This window comes from Anomalospiza imberbis, chromosome 35 (genome assembly GCF_031753505.1).
Source record: "Anomalospiza imberbis isolate Cuckoo-Finch-1a 21T00152 chromosome 35, ASM3175350v1, whole genome shotgun sequence".
NCBI classification, from domain to species: Eukaryota; Metazoa; Chordata; class Aves; order Passeriformes; family Viduidae; genus Anomalospiza; species Anomalospiza imberbis.
This window is the reverse complement of record NC_089715.1, coordinates 763,543-781,206: the sequence shown is the minus strand read 5'-3', so window position 1 is coordinate 781,206 and position 17,664 is coordinate 763,543. Positions and strand designations below refer to the sequence as shown.

General features: G+C 52.5%; 1 protein-coding gene and 2 pseudogenes across 1 annotated transcript; 1 reads left to right on the top strand and 2 right to left on the bottom strand.

Moving 5' to 3' along the window:
* LOC137464036 (zinc finger protein 208-like) overlaps window positions 1–17,664 on the top strand; it is a 1,110,012-nt pseudogene that overhangs the window by 524,170 nt on the left and 568,178 nt on the right.
* Window positions 1–17,664, bottom strand: part of LOC137464035 (zinc finger protein 850-like) — a 1,110,255-nt pseudogene that overhangs the window by 532,832 nt on the left and 559,759 nt on the right.
* Window positions 3,868–4,800, bottom strand: LOC137464061 (olfactory receptor 14J1-like). The gene has a single exon (XM_068175377.1). It carries the CDS (start codon window positions 4,798–4,800, stop codon window positions 3,868–3,870), a length of 933 nt encoding a protein of 310 aa, XP_068031478.1.

Here is a 17,664-nt window from a genome sequence, read left to right as displayed (position 1 = left end):
AAAGGGACCATGGTGACACTGCAGAACCAAGGAGACTGCTATGGGTAGTGAAAGCTCATGGAACCAGAAGTCCATTGTGACACAGCAACGCCTCATGGAACCAAGGGTCCATTGTTAAACTGGGTAGCCTCATGGAACCATGAGCCATTGTGACACAGCGTGGCCACATGGAGCCAAGGGGCCACTATGACACTGTGGATCCAAGGAGACCATTGTGACTGAGGAACCTCATGGAACCAAGAGTCCATTGTTCCACTGTGCATCCTGTGGAACCAAGGGGAGCACAGTGACATTGCGAGACCTCATGGAGCCCTGGAGGCCATTTTCACACTTTGAGGCCTCTTTAAATCAAGGGGCTCTGCAGGGCCTCATGGAACCAAGGAGACCCTTCTGACATTGTGAGTCCCCATGGAACCAAGGGTCCATTGTGATCCTGCGGCACCAAGGAGACCCCTGTGACACTGCAAGGCCTCATGGAAGTAAGGGTTTGGCCTCCCAGGGGGAACCTGACAGGTCCAGCTGATCTTGGAATGTTGAGGGCTGCCTCTCATCAGTCCCTGGAGAACTGGAGCTCTGTGCTTTCCTTCCTATGGAAAAGAACCATCCGTCTTTCCAGGTGCCCACAGCCAAAACTGATACTCCTCCTGAAAAATTCCCTATATGCAAGGGTTCTCCCAGACAAAAGCTGGCAGGACAGACACCTCTGGTTGGCCTGGTCCTCTGGTGGTCACCTCTCATCTCAAGGAAGTCCTAAGGAGAGTATTTGAGCAGGTTTGACTGCTGGAACATCAGTGAGTCTCTCATCCTCTAAAAAACTCAGATGCTCTTCTGATCATATGTGTCTTTTCTTTCTCACTGTGTCTTATGCATGAAATACTATTTTCAGCTAAGAAATAGTGTTCTTCTCACTCTACCAGTGTTTGCTGGCACAAAACAAGCTCGTCTACGTATGGATCCAGGTCACCTGTATAAGCAAACACAATAAAGAATCCAGCAGGAATGATTTGTCTCTGCTCCCATCTGTCACATCTCCTCTGGAGCTGGAGATGCAGCCCCAGCACTCGGGAGGGCTCAGGGGCTCACCAGCTCAGCTCCCACACAGAGAACTTGCAGACCTGGGCTGCTCTCCTTGGCCCCTGCACGCTTAACCAGGCTGGGATGGACACTGATGGTTTCTGTGCCAGGCTCTCTGAGCCCAGCCCAGCTCCCTGCAAGCTCTGCCAGCTGCCCTAAGCTCTGTGCAGCACCAAGGGCCTCTCCCCAGCACAGCCCAGCCGGCTCTGGCCCCACAGCTCTGCTCAGCCCAGGCTGCTCTGGCCACTGGCCCCACGGCCTCAGCCCCTGGCCAGGGCACAGCAGCAGCTGCAGCTCAGCCAGGACTCAGCCCCAGCCATGGGGGAAGGGGCTTGGCCAAGGCCAAAGGAGGCTCCCTGGGTGCCCTGCTCCCCTTGGGCTGAGGTGCTGAGAGCTCTGCAGCCCCTGCTGCCATCCCATCTGCCCAGGCCAGCACAAGAGCCCGGCCTTGGGGCCCTCCAGAGCTGCTCCTGCTCCAGGCCCAGGGCCCATCCCAGAGCTGGGGCAGCCACAAAGCTGTGCCCATTTCTGGTCACCGCTGCTCTGATGGGGATGGATCCTCAGCCACTTGGAGGTTGCTGATGAATTTGCCTCCTCCAGCGGCCTATTCATTCTTGAGCTCTTCAGTCCAAGAATTCAGTGTGAAAAGCTGATAAACACTTGTTCAAAATGCCTGAACAAGAACAGTCCCTGGGATTAATTCAAGTTTTCAACTCTTCTATGGCTAATTAGACAAATTTCAGTAGTGTATTCAAAGTGAACATATGGTATATTGAAAACAATGCAGGGAATTGTTTTGTCCTGGTAAGTTTTGTTTTCCTGTTTATAGGTTGATATCAGAAATCCCCAATTGATATTGACCCCCCGCACCTTCTAATGCAGTCTGAACAGATATGAAAACCAAGACCCTTCATGTCTGACAATCAATAACACTTTGTCCCCACCCCTTCCCCACCATTTCCTTTATCCACCCCCTGGAACTCCTATGGATCAGGAATGGTGTGGCCAGCAGGAGCAGGGCAGTGATTCTTCCCCTGTGCTGAGCACTGGTTGGGCAGCACCTCGAGTCTGGTGTCCAGCTCTGGGCCCCCCAATTTAGGAAGGACATGGCGGGGCTGGAGTGTGTCCAGAGAAGGGCAACAAGGCTGGTGAGGAGTCTGGAGCATAAGTCCTGTGAGGAGCAGCTGAAGGAGCTGGGGTGGTTTATCCTGGAGAAGAGGAGGCTCAGGGGAGACCTCATCACCTCTCTACAACTCCCTGACAGGAGGGTGCAGCCAGCTTGGGGTCGAGCTCTTTTCCCAGGGAACAGGGACAGGACAAGAGGACACAGCCTTCAGCCGCACCAGGGGAACTTTAGGCTGGACATTAGGAAATATTCTTCACACAAAACGTGATTGGGCATTGGAATGGGCTGCCCAGGGATGTGGTTGTGTCACCGTCCCTGAAAGTGTTTCAGGAAAGACTGGATGTGGCTCTCAGTGCCATAGTCTGGGTGACAAGGCGGTGTTGGGTCCCAGGTTGGACTTGATGCTCTCCCAGGTCTTTTCCAGCCTGGTTGATTCTCTGATGATTGTGACACTGCAGGGCCTGGTGGCACTAAGAGGACCATGGTGACACTGTGTGTGACATGGCACCACAGAGCCAAGGGGCCATTGTGACACTGTGGGGCTGAATGGAAGCAAGGAGTGCATTGTGACAGTCTGGGTCCTGGTGGAACCACACGGGCCACTGTGACACTGCAGGGCCTTGTGGAACCAAGGGGCCATTGTGACACTGCGGAACCAAGGAGACCCTTGGGAGAGCCTGGGGACAATGGAATCAAGGGGCCATTGCTCCATTGCAAGGACTCTGGGAACTGAGGGAACAATTGTGACACTGTGGTGGCCCATGGAACCAAGGGTCTCTGGTGACACTGCAGGATCTTGTGTCACCAGGGCTCCATTGGGACACGGCAGCACCAAGGAATTCATTGTGGCTCTCTGAGGCCTCATGGAACCAAGAGGCCACAGTGACCCTGCAGGGCCTTGTGGAACCATGCAGAGCTCTGTGACAGAGCAGGACCTTGTGTCATGATGGGGCCACTGTGACACTGCAGGGGCCCATGGAACCAAGGGGCCAGTGCTGCTCCTCAGGGACTCGTGGAATGAAGGAAACACGTTTGACACCGTGGTGGGCCTTGGGACCAAGAGGCCATTGTGACACTGTCGGACAAAGGAGAGCATTGCTGCCCTGCCAGGCCTCATGGAACCAAGGATCCATTGTGACACTGCAGGGCCTTGGGACCAAGGGCCATTGTGACACTGTGGGGCCCAAGGACCCAAGGGACTTGGTGATACCAAGGGGTCCCATGGAACCAAAGGGACATTGTGACACTAGGAGGCCTCATGGAATCATGGAGACCATTGGGTCACTCTGGGGCCTCATGGAACTCTGGTGACACCAAGTTGGCTGGGAGTGCGGATCAGCTGGAGGGCTCTGCAAAGGGACCTGGTGAGGCTGGATACAGGGCCCAAATCCAACAAGGTGAGGTTTAACAAGTCAGAGTGCCAGGTCCTGCACTCTGGCCACAACAACCCCTGCAGCGCTACAGGCTGGGGACAGAGTGGCTGGACAGCAGCCAGGCAGAAAAGGAACCTGCAGGGACTGATGGACAGCAGTGGCACAAACAATGACATTTATTTGTAGACAATATTGAAAATCTAAAGCAAAGAAAAAGAACCTCCAAAATGAAACAAAAAAGAAGTTTCAGAGATGACTTTTATTAAAAGTGATTTGCAGAAACTGGCCATCAGTTTAATGTTTCTGAAACCATCCAGACATCAGTGTCCACACTGCAGCCTTGAGCTCCTGGTTCCTCAGGCTGTAGATGAGGGGGTTCAGGGCTGGAGGCACCACCGAGTACAGAACTGACACTGACAGATCCAGGGATGGGGAGGAGATGGAGGGGGGCTTCAGGTGAGCAAACATAATAGTGCTGAGGAACAAGGAGACCACGGCCAGGTGAGGGAGGCAGGTGGAAAAGGCTTTGTGCCGTCCCTGCTCAGAGGGGATCCTCAGCACGGCCCTGAAGATCTGCACATAGGAGAAAACAATGAACACAAAACAACCAAATGCCAAACAGGCACTAACTGCAAGAAGCCCAAGTTCCCTGAGGTAGAAGTGTGAGCAGGAGAGCTTGAGGATCTGTGGGATTTCACAGAAGAACTGGCCCAGGGCATTGCCATGGCACAGGGGCAGGGAAAATGTATTGGCCGTGTGCAGCAGTGAATAGAGAAAGGCACTGGCCCAGGCAGCTGCTGCCATGTGGGCACAAGCTCTGCTGCCCAGGAGAGTCCCGTAGTGCAGGGGTTTGCAGATGGACACGTAGCGGTCGTAGCACATGATGGTCAGGAAGGAAAGCTCTGCTGACATGAAAAAGACAAAAAAAAAAAGTTGGGCAGCACATCCTGTGTAGGAGATGGTGCTGGTGCCCCAGAGGGAATTGTGCATGGCTTTGGGGACAGTGGTGCAGATGGAGCCCAGGTCGCTGAGGGCCAGGTTGAGCAGGAAGAAGAACATGGGCGTGTGCAGGTGGTGGCCGCAGGCGACGGCGCTGATGATGAGGCCGTTGCCCAGGAGGGCAGCCAGGGAGATGCCCAGGAAGAGGCAGAAGTGCAGGAGCTGCAGCTGCCGCGTGTCTGCCAGTGCCAGCAGGAGGAAGTGGCTGATGGAGCTGCTGTTGGACATCGGCTGTGGCTGCACATGGAGACCTGTTCAGGCAGAAAGGACAGTGACGAGTCAGGAGAGGCTGTTTGGAGCCAAACCTGGGCCATTTCCGGTAGACTGTCCTGCTTGGACTCACACACCCTTGTTCCTGCTCTGGGAAAACCTTCACCCAGGTCCCTGCCTGAGCTCCAGTTGTGCTGGCTGTGTGTGCCAGGGGCAGCCAGGTCTGTGCATGGAGGCTCTTGCGGAGCCATCCCTGCTCCACTGCCCTGGGTTTGTGGCCATATGGCAGAGGGACAAGGTTGGATATTCAGGATTTTTCAGGCCAATCACTCCTATTTCAGAAAGGGTTGGTAGCATCTGCAGTCACACTTCTAAAGGAATTTCACTCTATTTCTTAAGGAAATAGATAGCACGAGTTGATTTTTGGAATTGTTTTCCTACCCACACATCATTCCTGGCTCTCTGAAGTCAGAAATCACCAGCATTCCTGCTGCACTCAGAGTTTGCCACTGAGACATGTGAGAGGCAAAGGATTCCCTGTGGATGGGGGCAGGTGAGGGGCTGAGACATGTGAGAGGCATGTGGCTGAGGGTAGGTGAGGGGCTGGATGGGCTTGTTCCCAACTGCTCTGGCTTTGCACCTTTGGCTGCAATCAGAGCACAATCACACTCCTGGGTCACCCTGGGATAATCCAGACCCTGCCCAGAGCAGAGGGATCCCTGAATGTCTCACCCTCTCCAAAGGGTCTCTGGGCAAGCTCTCAGCACCCCCTTGTGCCAAGGACACTCACGGCTCCCTTGGCCAACCCAGCAGCATTTTCTCAGCTGTGGCATCTCTGCACTTCCCTGTGGGACATTCAGGGAACTCCCAGAGGCTCTGGCACAGCTCTGCACCCAGGAGGGCAGCTCAGAGCTGGGAAGGGCACAGCAAGGAGATCCCCGGCTGTGCCCATGATGGGATCTCAGGGAGGGGCTCAGCTCATTCCCCTTTCCCATGGACTGCTTTGCCCACAGCCCCACAGGTCCCAGGGAAGCTTGGACACCCCATTCCCATGGGCAGCCCTGCCTGGCAGGAATGCCAAGGGCAGTGCCTGACTCAGCTGCTGCAAATGCCAGAGCCTCCCTGAGAGCACCAGAAAACACTGACAATATCAGGGGAGTGCAGAAACAGGAGAAGATGTTGTGGTGCTGCGCCTGAGAGGGCAGGGCAGAGACAGCCGGGCACTCAGGACAGTGTTCCCGTGCCCGGCTGTGCCCGGCACCTCCCACACACCAACAGTGCCCTCCTGCCCCAGCACTGCTCTGTTCAGCCCCCTCTGCTTCCCTGAGCATCTCCCTGAGCCTGGACATTCCCTCCTGAGAGGTGCCTTGTCCCTGCCAGCGCTCACAGAGCCCATCCCACCCTGGGTGCCCTCGGCCCGGCCCTACAGAAACCTGCCTGTGTGCAGGGCCCTGGCTGGGGCAGGGTCTGTGTGCAGCTGGGCGAGGGCAGCTCAGGAGAGCCCTGCTGGGCCCTGCAAAGGTGATGCTGCTGCTGTCCAGGGCTGAGGAGTGGCTGAAGGCCCTTTGGGAGGCTGCCAGCAGAGAGACTGACCACCCAAAGTCACAGTTCAGGAGTCTCTGTAAATGTTCAAACATTGCTCTGATGATCCTGTGTGTCCCTTTCAACTCAGAATGTTCTGTGATTCTGGGATCACAATTCCTGTTCTGCTTCTCTCATCCCCCTGTTGTCTATAATCAAAAGAGGAAAAAAAAAAAAAACCAAAAACCTTGCAACAAAGTTAGAACAGTAAAGTAAAAACAGTGTTAGACCAGTAAAGTAAAAAACAGACCTTTATTGGAAGCTTCCAGGTGTCCCAGTGGGGATGGGTCATACCTGGCCCCTGATTTCAACAATTTATTATGGTTGATTATTTAGGATATTTAACAGGAACATCCAGTAGGACATTCAGTTGCCCCAGTAACAACCCCTTGCTCAACCCATTGGAGTAGGTCCAAGGGTTTTTTTTTTGCACGTTTTTGTTATGACTGCTTAAATTCTGCTCAAAAACAAAAATATTCTTCTTGTGGGTCCTCTTCCTGATCATAGGACTATATAGTATTTCAGGAATGTATTTAGACAGGTAATTTTTCTAAAATCTAAGAGAAAGGTTAGGAAATGTACTAGAGTTAATTAAGGATTATAGTTATAAAAGTACATAACAGTAGTTTAATAGAGTTAATTAAGAGTTATATAGAGTTAAGTAAGGATTATATTTTTATAACTATATAATAGTAATTTACAGAGCTACAAATATATGAAAAATGAATAAAAAGCAGAAATCTTTTTGTCACCACCGCAACTTTCTCACCCTTCTCCAAGCAGGAAATGGAAAACACTCTAAGGAAAGCTCCTGATCTTTACAGCAATCCCAGGTTTACCTTCTCTGGGAAGTGTCCTCCAGAGCTGTGCCCAGGCTACTCTGGAGCAGGGAGCAGCCCTGCCCCAGCCAGCAGCTCTCAGCAGCAGCACCTGCCCTGCTCAGGGTGGCTCCTTCCCCCCACAGCTTCTCTCCAGCGCTGGGAGCAGCTCCCCGGGCCGGCTGAGAGCTGTCCCTGGCAGGCAGCAGAGTCCCTGGCCCAGCACAGCGCCCTGGGCTGCAGGACCCTGCTCTGCAGGACAGCCCTGGGCACCCCTGGCTGCTCTGCACAAGAGATGATCAGAGAATGTACTCACAGGGCCTGTGGGCATTGGGATGATCCAGCTGTAGGAGATCACTCCAGGAGCTGCAGCTGCATTGTCCTGCAGCCAGAGGTTCCTGTGCCAAGGGCTGCCAGGGATTCTGCCCCAGGCACTTCTCAGCACCTTCCCAGCCCTGACTGATGGAAGCTCTCTGTGCCTCTGTGCTGTGCCCGGGCTGGCTGCAGGCAGTGCCCCAGCCCTGATGGGCTGGGAGAAGAGCTGCTCATCCAGAGAAATGTGCTTTTGAAGCTCTCCTTGGTTGCCAGGATCACCCTCTGTGCCAGGAGCCCGGCCCAGCTCAGCAGCACAGACACAGCACAAGGACTTTAATGACCCTCTGGGGCTTTGTGCTCAGGCCCTGAACATCAGGCCCTGAGAGGGAGCTGCAGAAACCTCTCCAGAGCTCCAAGTCAGAATCCAACTCCAAAGTTTCTTTGACTTTTAATGGGTCCCACTGAGGGACAGGACTGAGAAAGTGTCCCCAGGCCCCAGGCAGAGCAGAGAACTGGAGGCACTGATGACAGGTGGGGACAAAGAGAAGCCAAGTCTTGGTGCCCTGGGGCACAGCAGGGTCTGTGCCACCAAGGGCTGTCAGGAGACACCTTGTCCTGAGGCACTGGGGCCTCCTGGCACAGCCCCAGCCAGGCTGGGCACTGTCAGCCCCTTGTCCTGCCCTCACATCCCCCCCTAGCCCACATCCCAGTGGCCTCAAGGATCTGCTGGAAGGAGTCCCTGGGGAGACTTGCTCAGGAATGGCCCTGGGGGCTCCTTCATGCTCCCAGGGACTGCAGGTTTTGCAAAGCACTTTGGCTTTGGCTTTTGCCTTGGAGTCTCTGAGAGCTTTGTGCAGTCATGGCCTCCAATTATCTGCTGTAATTAGTCCCTGGAGAGGCTTTGTTAGGAGCAACACTCAGTGGGGCTCATTAATGCTTCAAGGTACTAAGTTCATAGTCTAAGAAAATAACCAGAGCATAGAGCTAGCCTGACCTGTCTGTCCTGGCCAATTTGTCTGGGAGCAATCCTTGGATATACACAATCTGGGAGGCAAAAGTCTAATTTTTGCTATGGTCTTTGGCAAGAAGGCTTTCTTTTATCCATAGGAAGGAAGGAATAGAGCCCTCTGTTTCAGGGGCAGATGAGAGGTGACCACTGGAGGCCAAGGCCAGCCAGAGCTAGCAGGTTTTTCTGAGAGATACCTTTGCATGGAGGAAATTTTTTAGGGAGCTTACCAATTTTGGCAATGGGCATCTGAAAAGAGGGACAGTTCTTTTCCATAGCAAGGAAAGCACAGAGCCCCAGTGCTCCAGGAGCTGATGAGAGGCAGCCCTTGGCATTCCAACATCAGCCAGACCTTTCAGGCAGCCCCTGGGAGGCCAAGCCAGCCAGACCTGTTCCATGTTCCCTCGGTTCCATGGGGCCCCACAGTGTCCCAATGGTCCCTTGCTTCCATGAGGCCCTGAGGTGTCACAATGCCCCCTTGGTTACACGAGGCCCTGAAGGCTCCTAATGGCCTCCATGGTTCCATCAGGCCCCACAGAGTCATAATGGTCTCTGGGTCCATGAAGCCCCGCTGTGTCACCATGGCCCCTTGGTTCCATGGGCTCCAGTGGTGCCACAATGATCCCCTTGGTTCCATGAGGTCCCCACCGTGTCACAGTAATCTCCATGGGAAGGAAAGAACCGAGCCCCAGTGTGGCAGGGGCAGCCACCAGAGGCCAAGGCCAGCCAGAATGGATGGTACTGGCAGATTCTGGCTGGGAGCAATCCTTGGATATACAGAATTTTATAGGTGGAACCCCAATTTTGGCCATTTCTGCATAGATAAGAAGGACGGTTCTTTTCCACAGGAAGGAAAGCACAGAGCCCAAGTGTTTCAAAGGCAGAAGAGGAGAGAGGTGGCTCCTGGGAGGCCAAGCCAGCCAGACCTGTTTGTCCTGGCATCTTTTGTCATGAAGGGATCCTTGGATATATGGAATTTGGGAGGAGGAATCTTAATTTTGACCATGGACACCTTGAGTAGAAGGACGGCTCTTTTCCATAGGAAGGAAAGCATCGAGCCCCAGTGTTTTGAGGCAGGTGAGAGGCAGCTCCCTATAGGCCAAAGGAAGCCAAACCTTTAAGTCCTGGCTGCTTTCACTGGGGAGCAATCCTTGGATGTACGGAGTTTTGGAGGTGGAATCCCAGTTTTGGCCATGGGCGCCTAGTCAGGATGGATGTTTTTTTCCTATGGGAAAGAAAAGCACAAAATCCAAGTGTTCTGGAAGAAGATGAAAGGTGGCCACCCTTAGGCCAAGCCAGCCAGACCTGTCTCTCCTGGCCCCTTTCATCTAAGGGCTATCCTTGGACACAGGGCATTTTGGAAGTGGAATCTCGATTTTGGCCGTGGGCACCTGGACAGGAAGAAGAGTTCTTTTCATTAGCAAGGAAATCACAGAGCCCCAGTGTTTCAGAGGCACATGAGTGCCAGTCCTCAGGAAGCCAAGGCCAGCCAGACTTGTCTCCCCTGGCAGCTTTTGTCTGGGAGCTATCCTTGGATACAGGGAATTCTGGAGGCAGATGCCAAATTTTGGCCATGGGTGCCTGGTCGAGATGGATGTTTTTTTCCCATATGAAAGAAAAGCACATGGTCCCAGTGTCTCAAAGGCAGATGAGAGGTGGCCCCTGGGTGGCCAAGGCATCCAGACCTGTCTTTCCTGGCAGATTTCATCTGGGAACAATCTTTGCATATAAAGAAATTTGGAGAAAGAATCCAGGTTTTGGCCCTGGGTCCCTGGAGGAGAAGGACAGTTCTCTCCCATAGGAAGGAAAGCCCAGAGCCCCAGTGCTTCAGGGGCAGATGAGAAGCAGCCCTTGACATGCCAAGGTGTCCTAGTTTAGGGCAAATTTGGGAGAAATCTTCCAGGAGGAGCCCCAAGAAAGTAATCCCTGCCATGGCCCCTCCCCTTCCTGGTTCGGAGAGAAGTGGAAAAAAACCCTGTTTTTTCAACGAGCAAAACACTCCCAATTTAAAAAAAAAATCAACTAATTAATAAGCAAAAGCAAAAGCAAGGGCAAACCAAAAGCAAGCAAGCCAGCAAGCAAGCAAGGAAACCTAGCCTCTCCTAGACACAGACCATGGGGGAGGTGAGCTGGCTGATAACAAGACAAAACAAACCTTCACTTTCAGAGTCAGTCCTGAAGGCATAAAACATAATATCAGGTACAAACAGAACACACGATTGGGGATGCAAGCAGCATAACGTCACCCTAGGACATTCCACCCCATATCTCCAAATCATCAACATAACTACCAAACATCATGTAAAAAACTTCATCAAGTTAAAACCTCCATCTTTCACTTACTCATCCTTCCATCTGACTTGCTCAAACCTTCGACACTTACACATTTCCTTCTATCTCTCTTGCTCAAACCTTCAACACTTACACATTTCCTTCTGTCTCATGTCGGTGTGGTTTAATGTACAGACAGTGGCAGTAACATCCAACAAACAGTGATATTTGCATATGAGCCTCACCCCACAATCAGATCTCCCTGAGGTACACATCGTGTTCTCCCATATTTCTGCATTATTCACCGTGTACAACCTGGTCCCTGAGCAAAAACAATCCCACAAATGGGTTTGTCAGTACTCGAGGCAGAGTTGATCCACACTGTCTTCCCTAACAAACCTCTGATATGTGGCACTGGGACTTTATCTCCGTCTACTATATTCAGGGACTCAGACTGGGCAGGGCCTGCTCCATTGGTGGAACCTCGGGTGTTAACTAACCAGGTGGCCTTTGCTAAATGCTGCTCCCAGTTTTTGAAAGATCCCCCACCCAATGCTTTCAAGGTGGTTTTTAACAGTCCATTGTACCTCTCCACTTTGCCTGCAGCTGGTGCATGGTAGGGGATATGGTGCACCCACTCAATGCCATGTTCCCTAGCCCAGGTGTTGATAAGGCTGCTCTTGAAATGAGTCCCATTGTCTGACTCAATCCTCTCAGGGGCTCAGGGGTACCATGTCTGCACAGGATTTACTTTTCAAGGCCCAGGATGGTGCTCTGGGCAGTGGCGTGAGGCACAGGGGAGGTCTCCAACCATCCCGTGGTGGCTTCTGCCATTGTGAGCACGTAGCGCTTACCTTGGTGTGTCTGGGGCAGTGTGATGTAGTCAATCTGCCAGGCCCCCCCATACCTGTACTTGGACCACCGCCCACCATACCACAGGGTGTTGCGGTGTGTCTCCTCCCTCCCAAAGGTAACCCTCTCCCCCCGCCCCAACCCCTGCCGAAACTCGCGCCGAGAGAGGCACGGGCGGAGCCCGCCGCTCCTCCTGGCCGTGTCAGCAAAGCTTCCCGCGGCTTTTAAAAACGGCAAAGCCGCGCCGTACAAAGCTGAGCCACACGTGCTGCTGTTCCCGATGCTGCGGGGCTCCGTAGCCTAAACCTGCCCTAATAAGGGCGAAAAAGATGGGATCCCTCCGCAGGGATTTCCCTTTGAGCTTCCCACCCCCCCGTGGAGTGGAAATACTCACCCAGATCGGTGCGAAGGCTCCTTGGTCTGTCGGGGTTTTCTCTTCACCTGAACAGGACCTCCCCGGGGCTGGAGAAGCTACCCTGTCCTCCTCTGAGAAGTTGGCTCACCAGAAAGGAGCTTTTCTTCTCCGAGGTGCAAAACATTCAGGAGACTTTTTTAATCCAAGTCTGTGCTGGAGAGCTACGTCCAAAGCCCTGCCAGTGAACGCCAAGCTGCCAGAAACTCTCTCGGTGGTCTTGCGAAGCTCAGATGAGTCTCCGTCTGGTTGCAGGGCCGAGTTTTTGCCCCACGAGTGGGCGCCAAATATTGGGGTTCCCAATATTCCGACAGAGACCTGCCCGGGCTTGCCTTGCTGCTGAGTCCAATGGCGGCAGCTGGGATGTTTCCTCCCCAGCGACACCCTTGGGTTACTCAGAGGCTGCGAGCGATATTCCTCAGTGGAGAGGCTTCGGGCGATGGTGAAGAAAGGAGGCACTTCTGCTAGAGCTTGATCCAGAGTCTTTATTTCAGCTACAGAGTTGTGGACCTGGTGGCAGCTCCAACAGAAGGCCCGGCCACGTGGCTGGATTGTCCTTTTAACCCGGGGGTAAGGGGAGGGGCAGGGACAGGTAGCCACCAACAAGGCGAGGGGGAGGGGTGCCAGGGGAGAAGGGGCACTTAGGTCTACCAATAGCCACAGGGGGCAGGGGGTATCTTTCAAATCTGCCAATCACTCGACCCCCTGGACCCCCTGTCTCACAGCCAGGGCTCATGGGGGTTGGGGCGGGGGGAGAGGGTTACCTTTGGGAGGGAGGAGACACACCGCAACAACAGGGGCTTCACTCGCTTGGCCTGCTTGATCTCAGCACACGTCTCACAGTCATGGATAACCTGAGAAATACTGTCCATGGTTAAATCCACCGCTTGGTCTCATGCCAACTTGTAGGTGGCATCTCTGCCCTGATGACCTGAGGCATCATGGGCCCATTGAGCTAGGAACAACTCCCCCTTATGTTGCCAATCCAAGTCTATCTTTGACACCTCTATCATTGCAGCCTGATCTACCTGCTCGTTGTTTCGGTGTTCCTCATTAGCCCGACTCTTGGGGACATGGGCATCTACATGACAGACTTTCACAGACACTTTTTCTACCCAAGAGGCAATGTCTTTCCACACATCAGTAGCCCAGACTGGTTTTCCTCTACGCTGCCAGTTGGCCTTTTTCCACCTTTCCAGCCAGTCCCACAGAGCACTGGCTACCATCCAAGAATCCATATAAAGGTCGAGCTTTGGTCACTTCTCTCTCTCTCAGCAATGTCCAGGGCCAGCTGAACGGCCTTGAGGTCAGCAAGTTGACTTGATCCACCTTCTCCTTCAGTAGCTTGTGCTACGTGTTGTGTGGGGCTCCATACGTCTGCTTTCCACTTCCAGTTCATCCCTATGATGCCACAGGAACCGTCAGTGAAAACAGCGTATCGAGTTTCCTCTGATGGTAGCTGGTTGCATGGTGCCCCTTCTTTAGCACTTGTCACTTGTTCCTGCTGCTCTCCATCAGTGAAACCAAAGTTCTCACCAGCAGCCAGTTTGTAATTATCTCCAAAATCCCAGGGCGATTCAGGTTTCCAATATGGGTGTGCTGCATGATGAGAGTAATCCATTTGCTCCATGTGGCAGCAGTGTCATGGAGGTTAGTGGGAACCTTTCCTTTAAACATCCACCCCAGTGCCGTCAGTCAGGGTGCCAAGAGGAGTTGTGTTTCTGTGGCAATCACCTCGGAGGCAGCTTGAACTCCTTCATAGGCAGCCAGGATTTCCTTCTCTGTGGGAGTGCAGTTGGCTTCAGACCCTCTGTAATTTCAGCTGCAGAATCCCAGTGGTCGGCCTCAAGTCTCCCCAGGCACCTTCTGCCAAAGGCTCCAGGACAAGCCATTGTTCCCAGCTGCAGAGTAGAACACATTCTTCATCTCTGGTCCCATCCTGACTGGGCCAAGGGCTACTGCCTGAGCAATCTCCTGCTTGAGCTGGGCGAAAGCTTGTTGCTGCTCAGGGCCCCAGAGGAATTATCGTTCTTCTTGCAGGTAACCAGGTAAAGAGGGCTCACAATCTGGCTGTACTCGGGAATGTGCATTCTCCAAAAACCTATGGCACCTAGGAAAGCTCCTGTTTCCTTCTTGCTGGTTGGTGGAGACATCGCAGTGATCCTTTTGGTGACCTCAGTGGGAATCTGACACAATCCGTCTTGCAACTTTACCCCCAGGAACTGGATCTCTCAGGCAAGTCCCTTGACTTTGCTCGTCTTGATGGCAAAGCCAGCTTCCAGCAGAATCTGGATGATCCTCTCTCCTTTCTCAAGTACTTCCATTGCCGTGTTCCCCCACACAATGATGCCATTGATGTACTGCAGGTGTTCTGGAGCTTCACCCTTTTCCAGTGCAGCCTGGATCAGTCCATGGCAGATGGTGGGGCTGTGCTTCCACCCCTGGGGCAGTCGGTTCCAGGTGTACTGCACGCCCCTCCAGGTGAAAGCAAACTGAGGCCTGCATTCTGCTGCCAGAGGAATGGAGAAAAACGTGTTAGCAAATGTCAGCAGTGGCGTACCACTTTGCTGCCTTGGACTCCAGCTCGTGCTGGAGTTCCAGCATGTCCGGTACAGCAGCGTTCAGCGGTGGAGTCACTTCATTCAAGGCACCATAGTCCACAGTCAATCTCCATTGAGACTTGTGCACAGGCCAGATGGGGCTGTTGAAGGGTGAGTGGGTTTTGCTGACCATCCCTTGGCTCTCCAGCTCACGGATCATTCTGTGGATGGGGATCACGGCACCTCGATTCATCCGATACTGCCAGCACTGCACTGTTGAGGTGGCAATTGGTACTTGTTGCTCTTCCACCCTCAGGAATCCTACTGCAGTTGGATTCTCAGACAGTCCAGTCAAGGTGTTCAATTGCCTAATGTCCTCTGCCTCTACCGCAGCTATGCCAAAAGCCCACCTGAGTCCCTTTGGTTCTTTGTAATTGCCATTCTGGAGGAAGTCTATGCCCAGAATACCCAGGGCCTCTGGGCTGCTCACAATAGGATGTTTCTGCCACTCCTTCCCAGTCAGGCTCACCTCGGCTCCCAACAGGGCCAATTGCTGTGATCCCCCCGTCACCCCAGCAATGGAAACAGGTTCTGCCCTCACATGTCCCGATGGTATCAGGGTCCACTGTGCACCAGTGTCAACTAAGGCATCCTATTTTTGTGGCTCTGATATGCCAGGCCATTGGATCCACACTGTCCAGAAGATCCAGTTTTCCCGTGCCTCTCCTTGGCTAGAGGCAGGGCCCCTCTAACCCTGGTTATTATTTCTTTCCTGGGCATTCATGGTAGAGGTATCTTCAAGGGGATCCGACAGATCATACCCAGCTGCTCGGTCATGGGAGGTTGAGACTATCTTCACTTTAGTGGAATTCCCTCGGTTAGTGTCCTAGGGTGACATTATGGTGCTTGTATCCCCAGTCGTGTGTTCTGTTTATGTTTGATATTATGTTCTGTGCCTTCAGGACTGACTCTGAAAGTGAAGGTTTGTTTTGTCTTGTTATCAGCCGGCTCAACTCCCCACCATGGTCTGTGTCTAGGGGAGGCTGGCTTGCTGGCTTGCTTGCTGGCTTGCTTGCTTTGCTTTGCTCTCACTCCTGCTTTTTGCTTTTGCTTATTAGTTAGTTTAGCTAGGCAATCCAATTTTTACCCTGGACTGTTTTTTTTTCCTTTCCCTTTCCTGAATACCATCCCATCCTGCTCTGGACTGGAACCTGGGAAACACCAAGAAACACCGAGAGCCTGCATTTTGTGACCTGCAGCAGCCATCCCCAGCACTGGAGACTGATAGCTGGGTGACCACTCCCAGAGAGACTTTCTGAATTTGTCATCTCTTCAGAACGGTGAAAGAGTTTTGTCATCTGGTGTTGTTTTTGTATTGGGGAGTGTTTTGCTTGTTAAATAAACAGGATTTTTTTCCACTTCTCTCCCAGGAAATTCTTTCTGAACCAGGTGGGTGAGGGGCTGTGGGGAGATTTGCTTTCTGGGGGCTCCTTCCAGAGGTCTTCTCCCAAATTTGCCCTAAACTAGGACAAATATTTTGGTGCCCAACTCGTGGCTCGAGAGAGTGGAAAAAACCTTGTTCTAATCATATTTTGCTTGCAATTACTCTGGGCTGGTATAGAGCAGTTACTGGCTTTGTTGTTTCAAATCATAATGTCTCTTGGGGTGCAGGCCTGCATGTGTTTCTGGTCCCTAGGGTTTTTTGAGGTCTTAATACCTCTATGGTCCCTAGGTTTATTTTCTTATCCAGAAATAGCTCTGGTATTGTCCCTAATACGTAGTTTTTGCAGTAGAGGGGCACTGACCAGGATATCCATTGGGCTGGGCTTGGTTGTAATGGCTGGCAGGAGGTTTATAAAGGTGCTGGAGTCTGTTCCAGGAATGTTTGGTTCATGGTTATGGTTGTGCACCCAGTTTGTTAGAGGAGAAGCAGGAGATGAGGCTTTTTAGCCTTTGCTTTCCTTCTTCTCCTCTGAATCTGTTATATCCCTATTGGAGAATGTTCAGTTTCCCCTGAATGTTAAAGAGACCATCTTTTTGGTATTTATTTTGGTAAGCTTTCGCTGCACAGTCTGCGGCTTCTCTAGAATGAGGGCTGAGATTTCTAGAAGGGCTGATGAGACCCCTGACCCAGGAGTAGACCCAGGTGTGAGAAATCCTGAGTGGTGTGGGAAATGGGCCAAATCATAAAGGAGTTTTCTGACCCTATAGTCTGGGACTTTCCATGTGAACAAATTCAGAACCCAGCTGAGGTGGCAAAGTACCTGAAAGAGAAGTGCCATGATACCTCTAAGGAGAAAAAGATCATTGCAGTGAGCTGGGCCCTGGCATATGCTTACCGCACTCTGCTAGGTCCTGTAGGGCAGCAGACAGAGGAAGGGGGGCAGGGAGATAAATCAGCAGCGATCCTAGTCACTCAGGCTGCAGCCAACAGCCCAGGCTCGAGGCCAGCAGCTAAACCAGACTGTAAGCCTCAATCAGTGGCTGTTGCTACCAGCACGAGAAATGGAAAGTGCACAGACAAGACTGATCGATCGGTGGATGACGATGATGATTATGATGCAGAAGATGGACCCTCAACACCTCCTGACATAAAATCAGGAGTCAAAGAAACAAGATCAGAAGCCAATATTGAGTCCTTTTCCCTAAAGAACCTCCGTGGCCTAAGAAAGGATTACATTCGACAACCTGATGAGTCTAAAATTAGTTGGTTGGTCCATCTTTGGGATGCTGCAGGAGAAGCTACAATTCTGGATGGCACTGAAGCGAGGCATTTGGGATCCCTGTCACATGATCCTGTCATCGACCAAGGAATGATGAGGGGGGCTAACCCTCACAGCCTCTGTGCACGGCTCCTGGAAAGTGTAGCACAAAGATACCTGTGTGCAGATGATCTTTATATGCAGCAGACCCAGTGGAAGGCTATAGAACAAGGGATCCAACGCCTGAGAGAAATGGCAGTGGCAGAGATTATCTTCTCAGATGACACAACAACTAGGAATCCAGACATGGTACCATGTACGTCTGTGATGTGGCGAAAACTTGTACGGCTTGGGCCACATGAATACGCTTCTGCTTTAGCAATAA

What these genes read in the sequence shown, in the direction of transcription:
- LOC137464061 (XM_068175377.1), bottom strand. Translation starts at nt 4,800, where the DNA reads ATGTCCAACAGCAGCTCCATCAGCCACTTCCTCCTGCTGGCACTGGCA.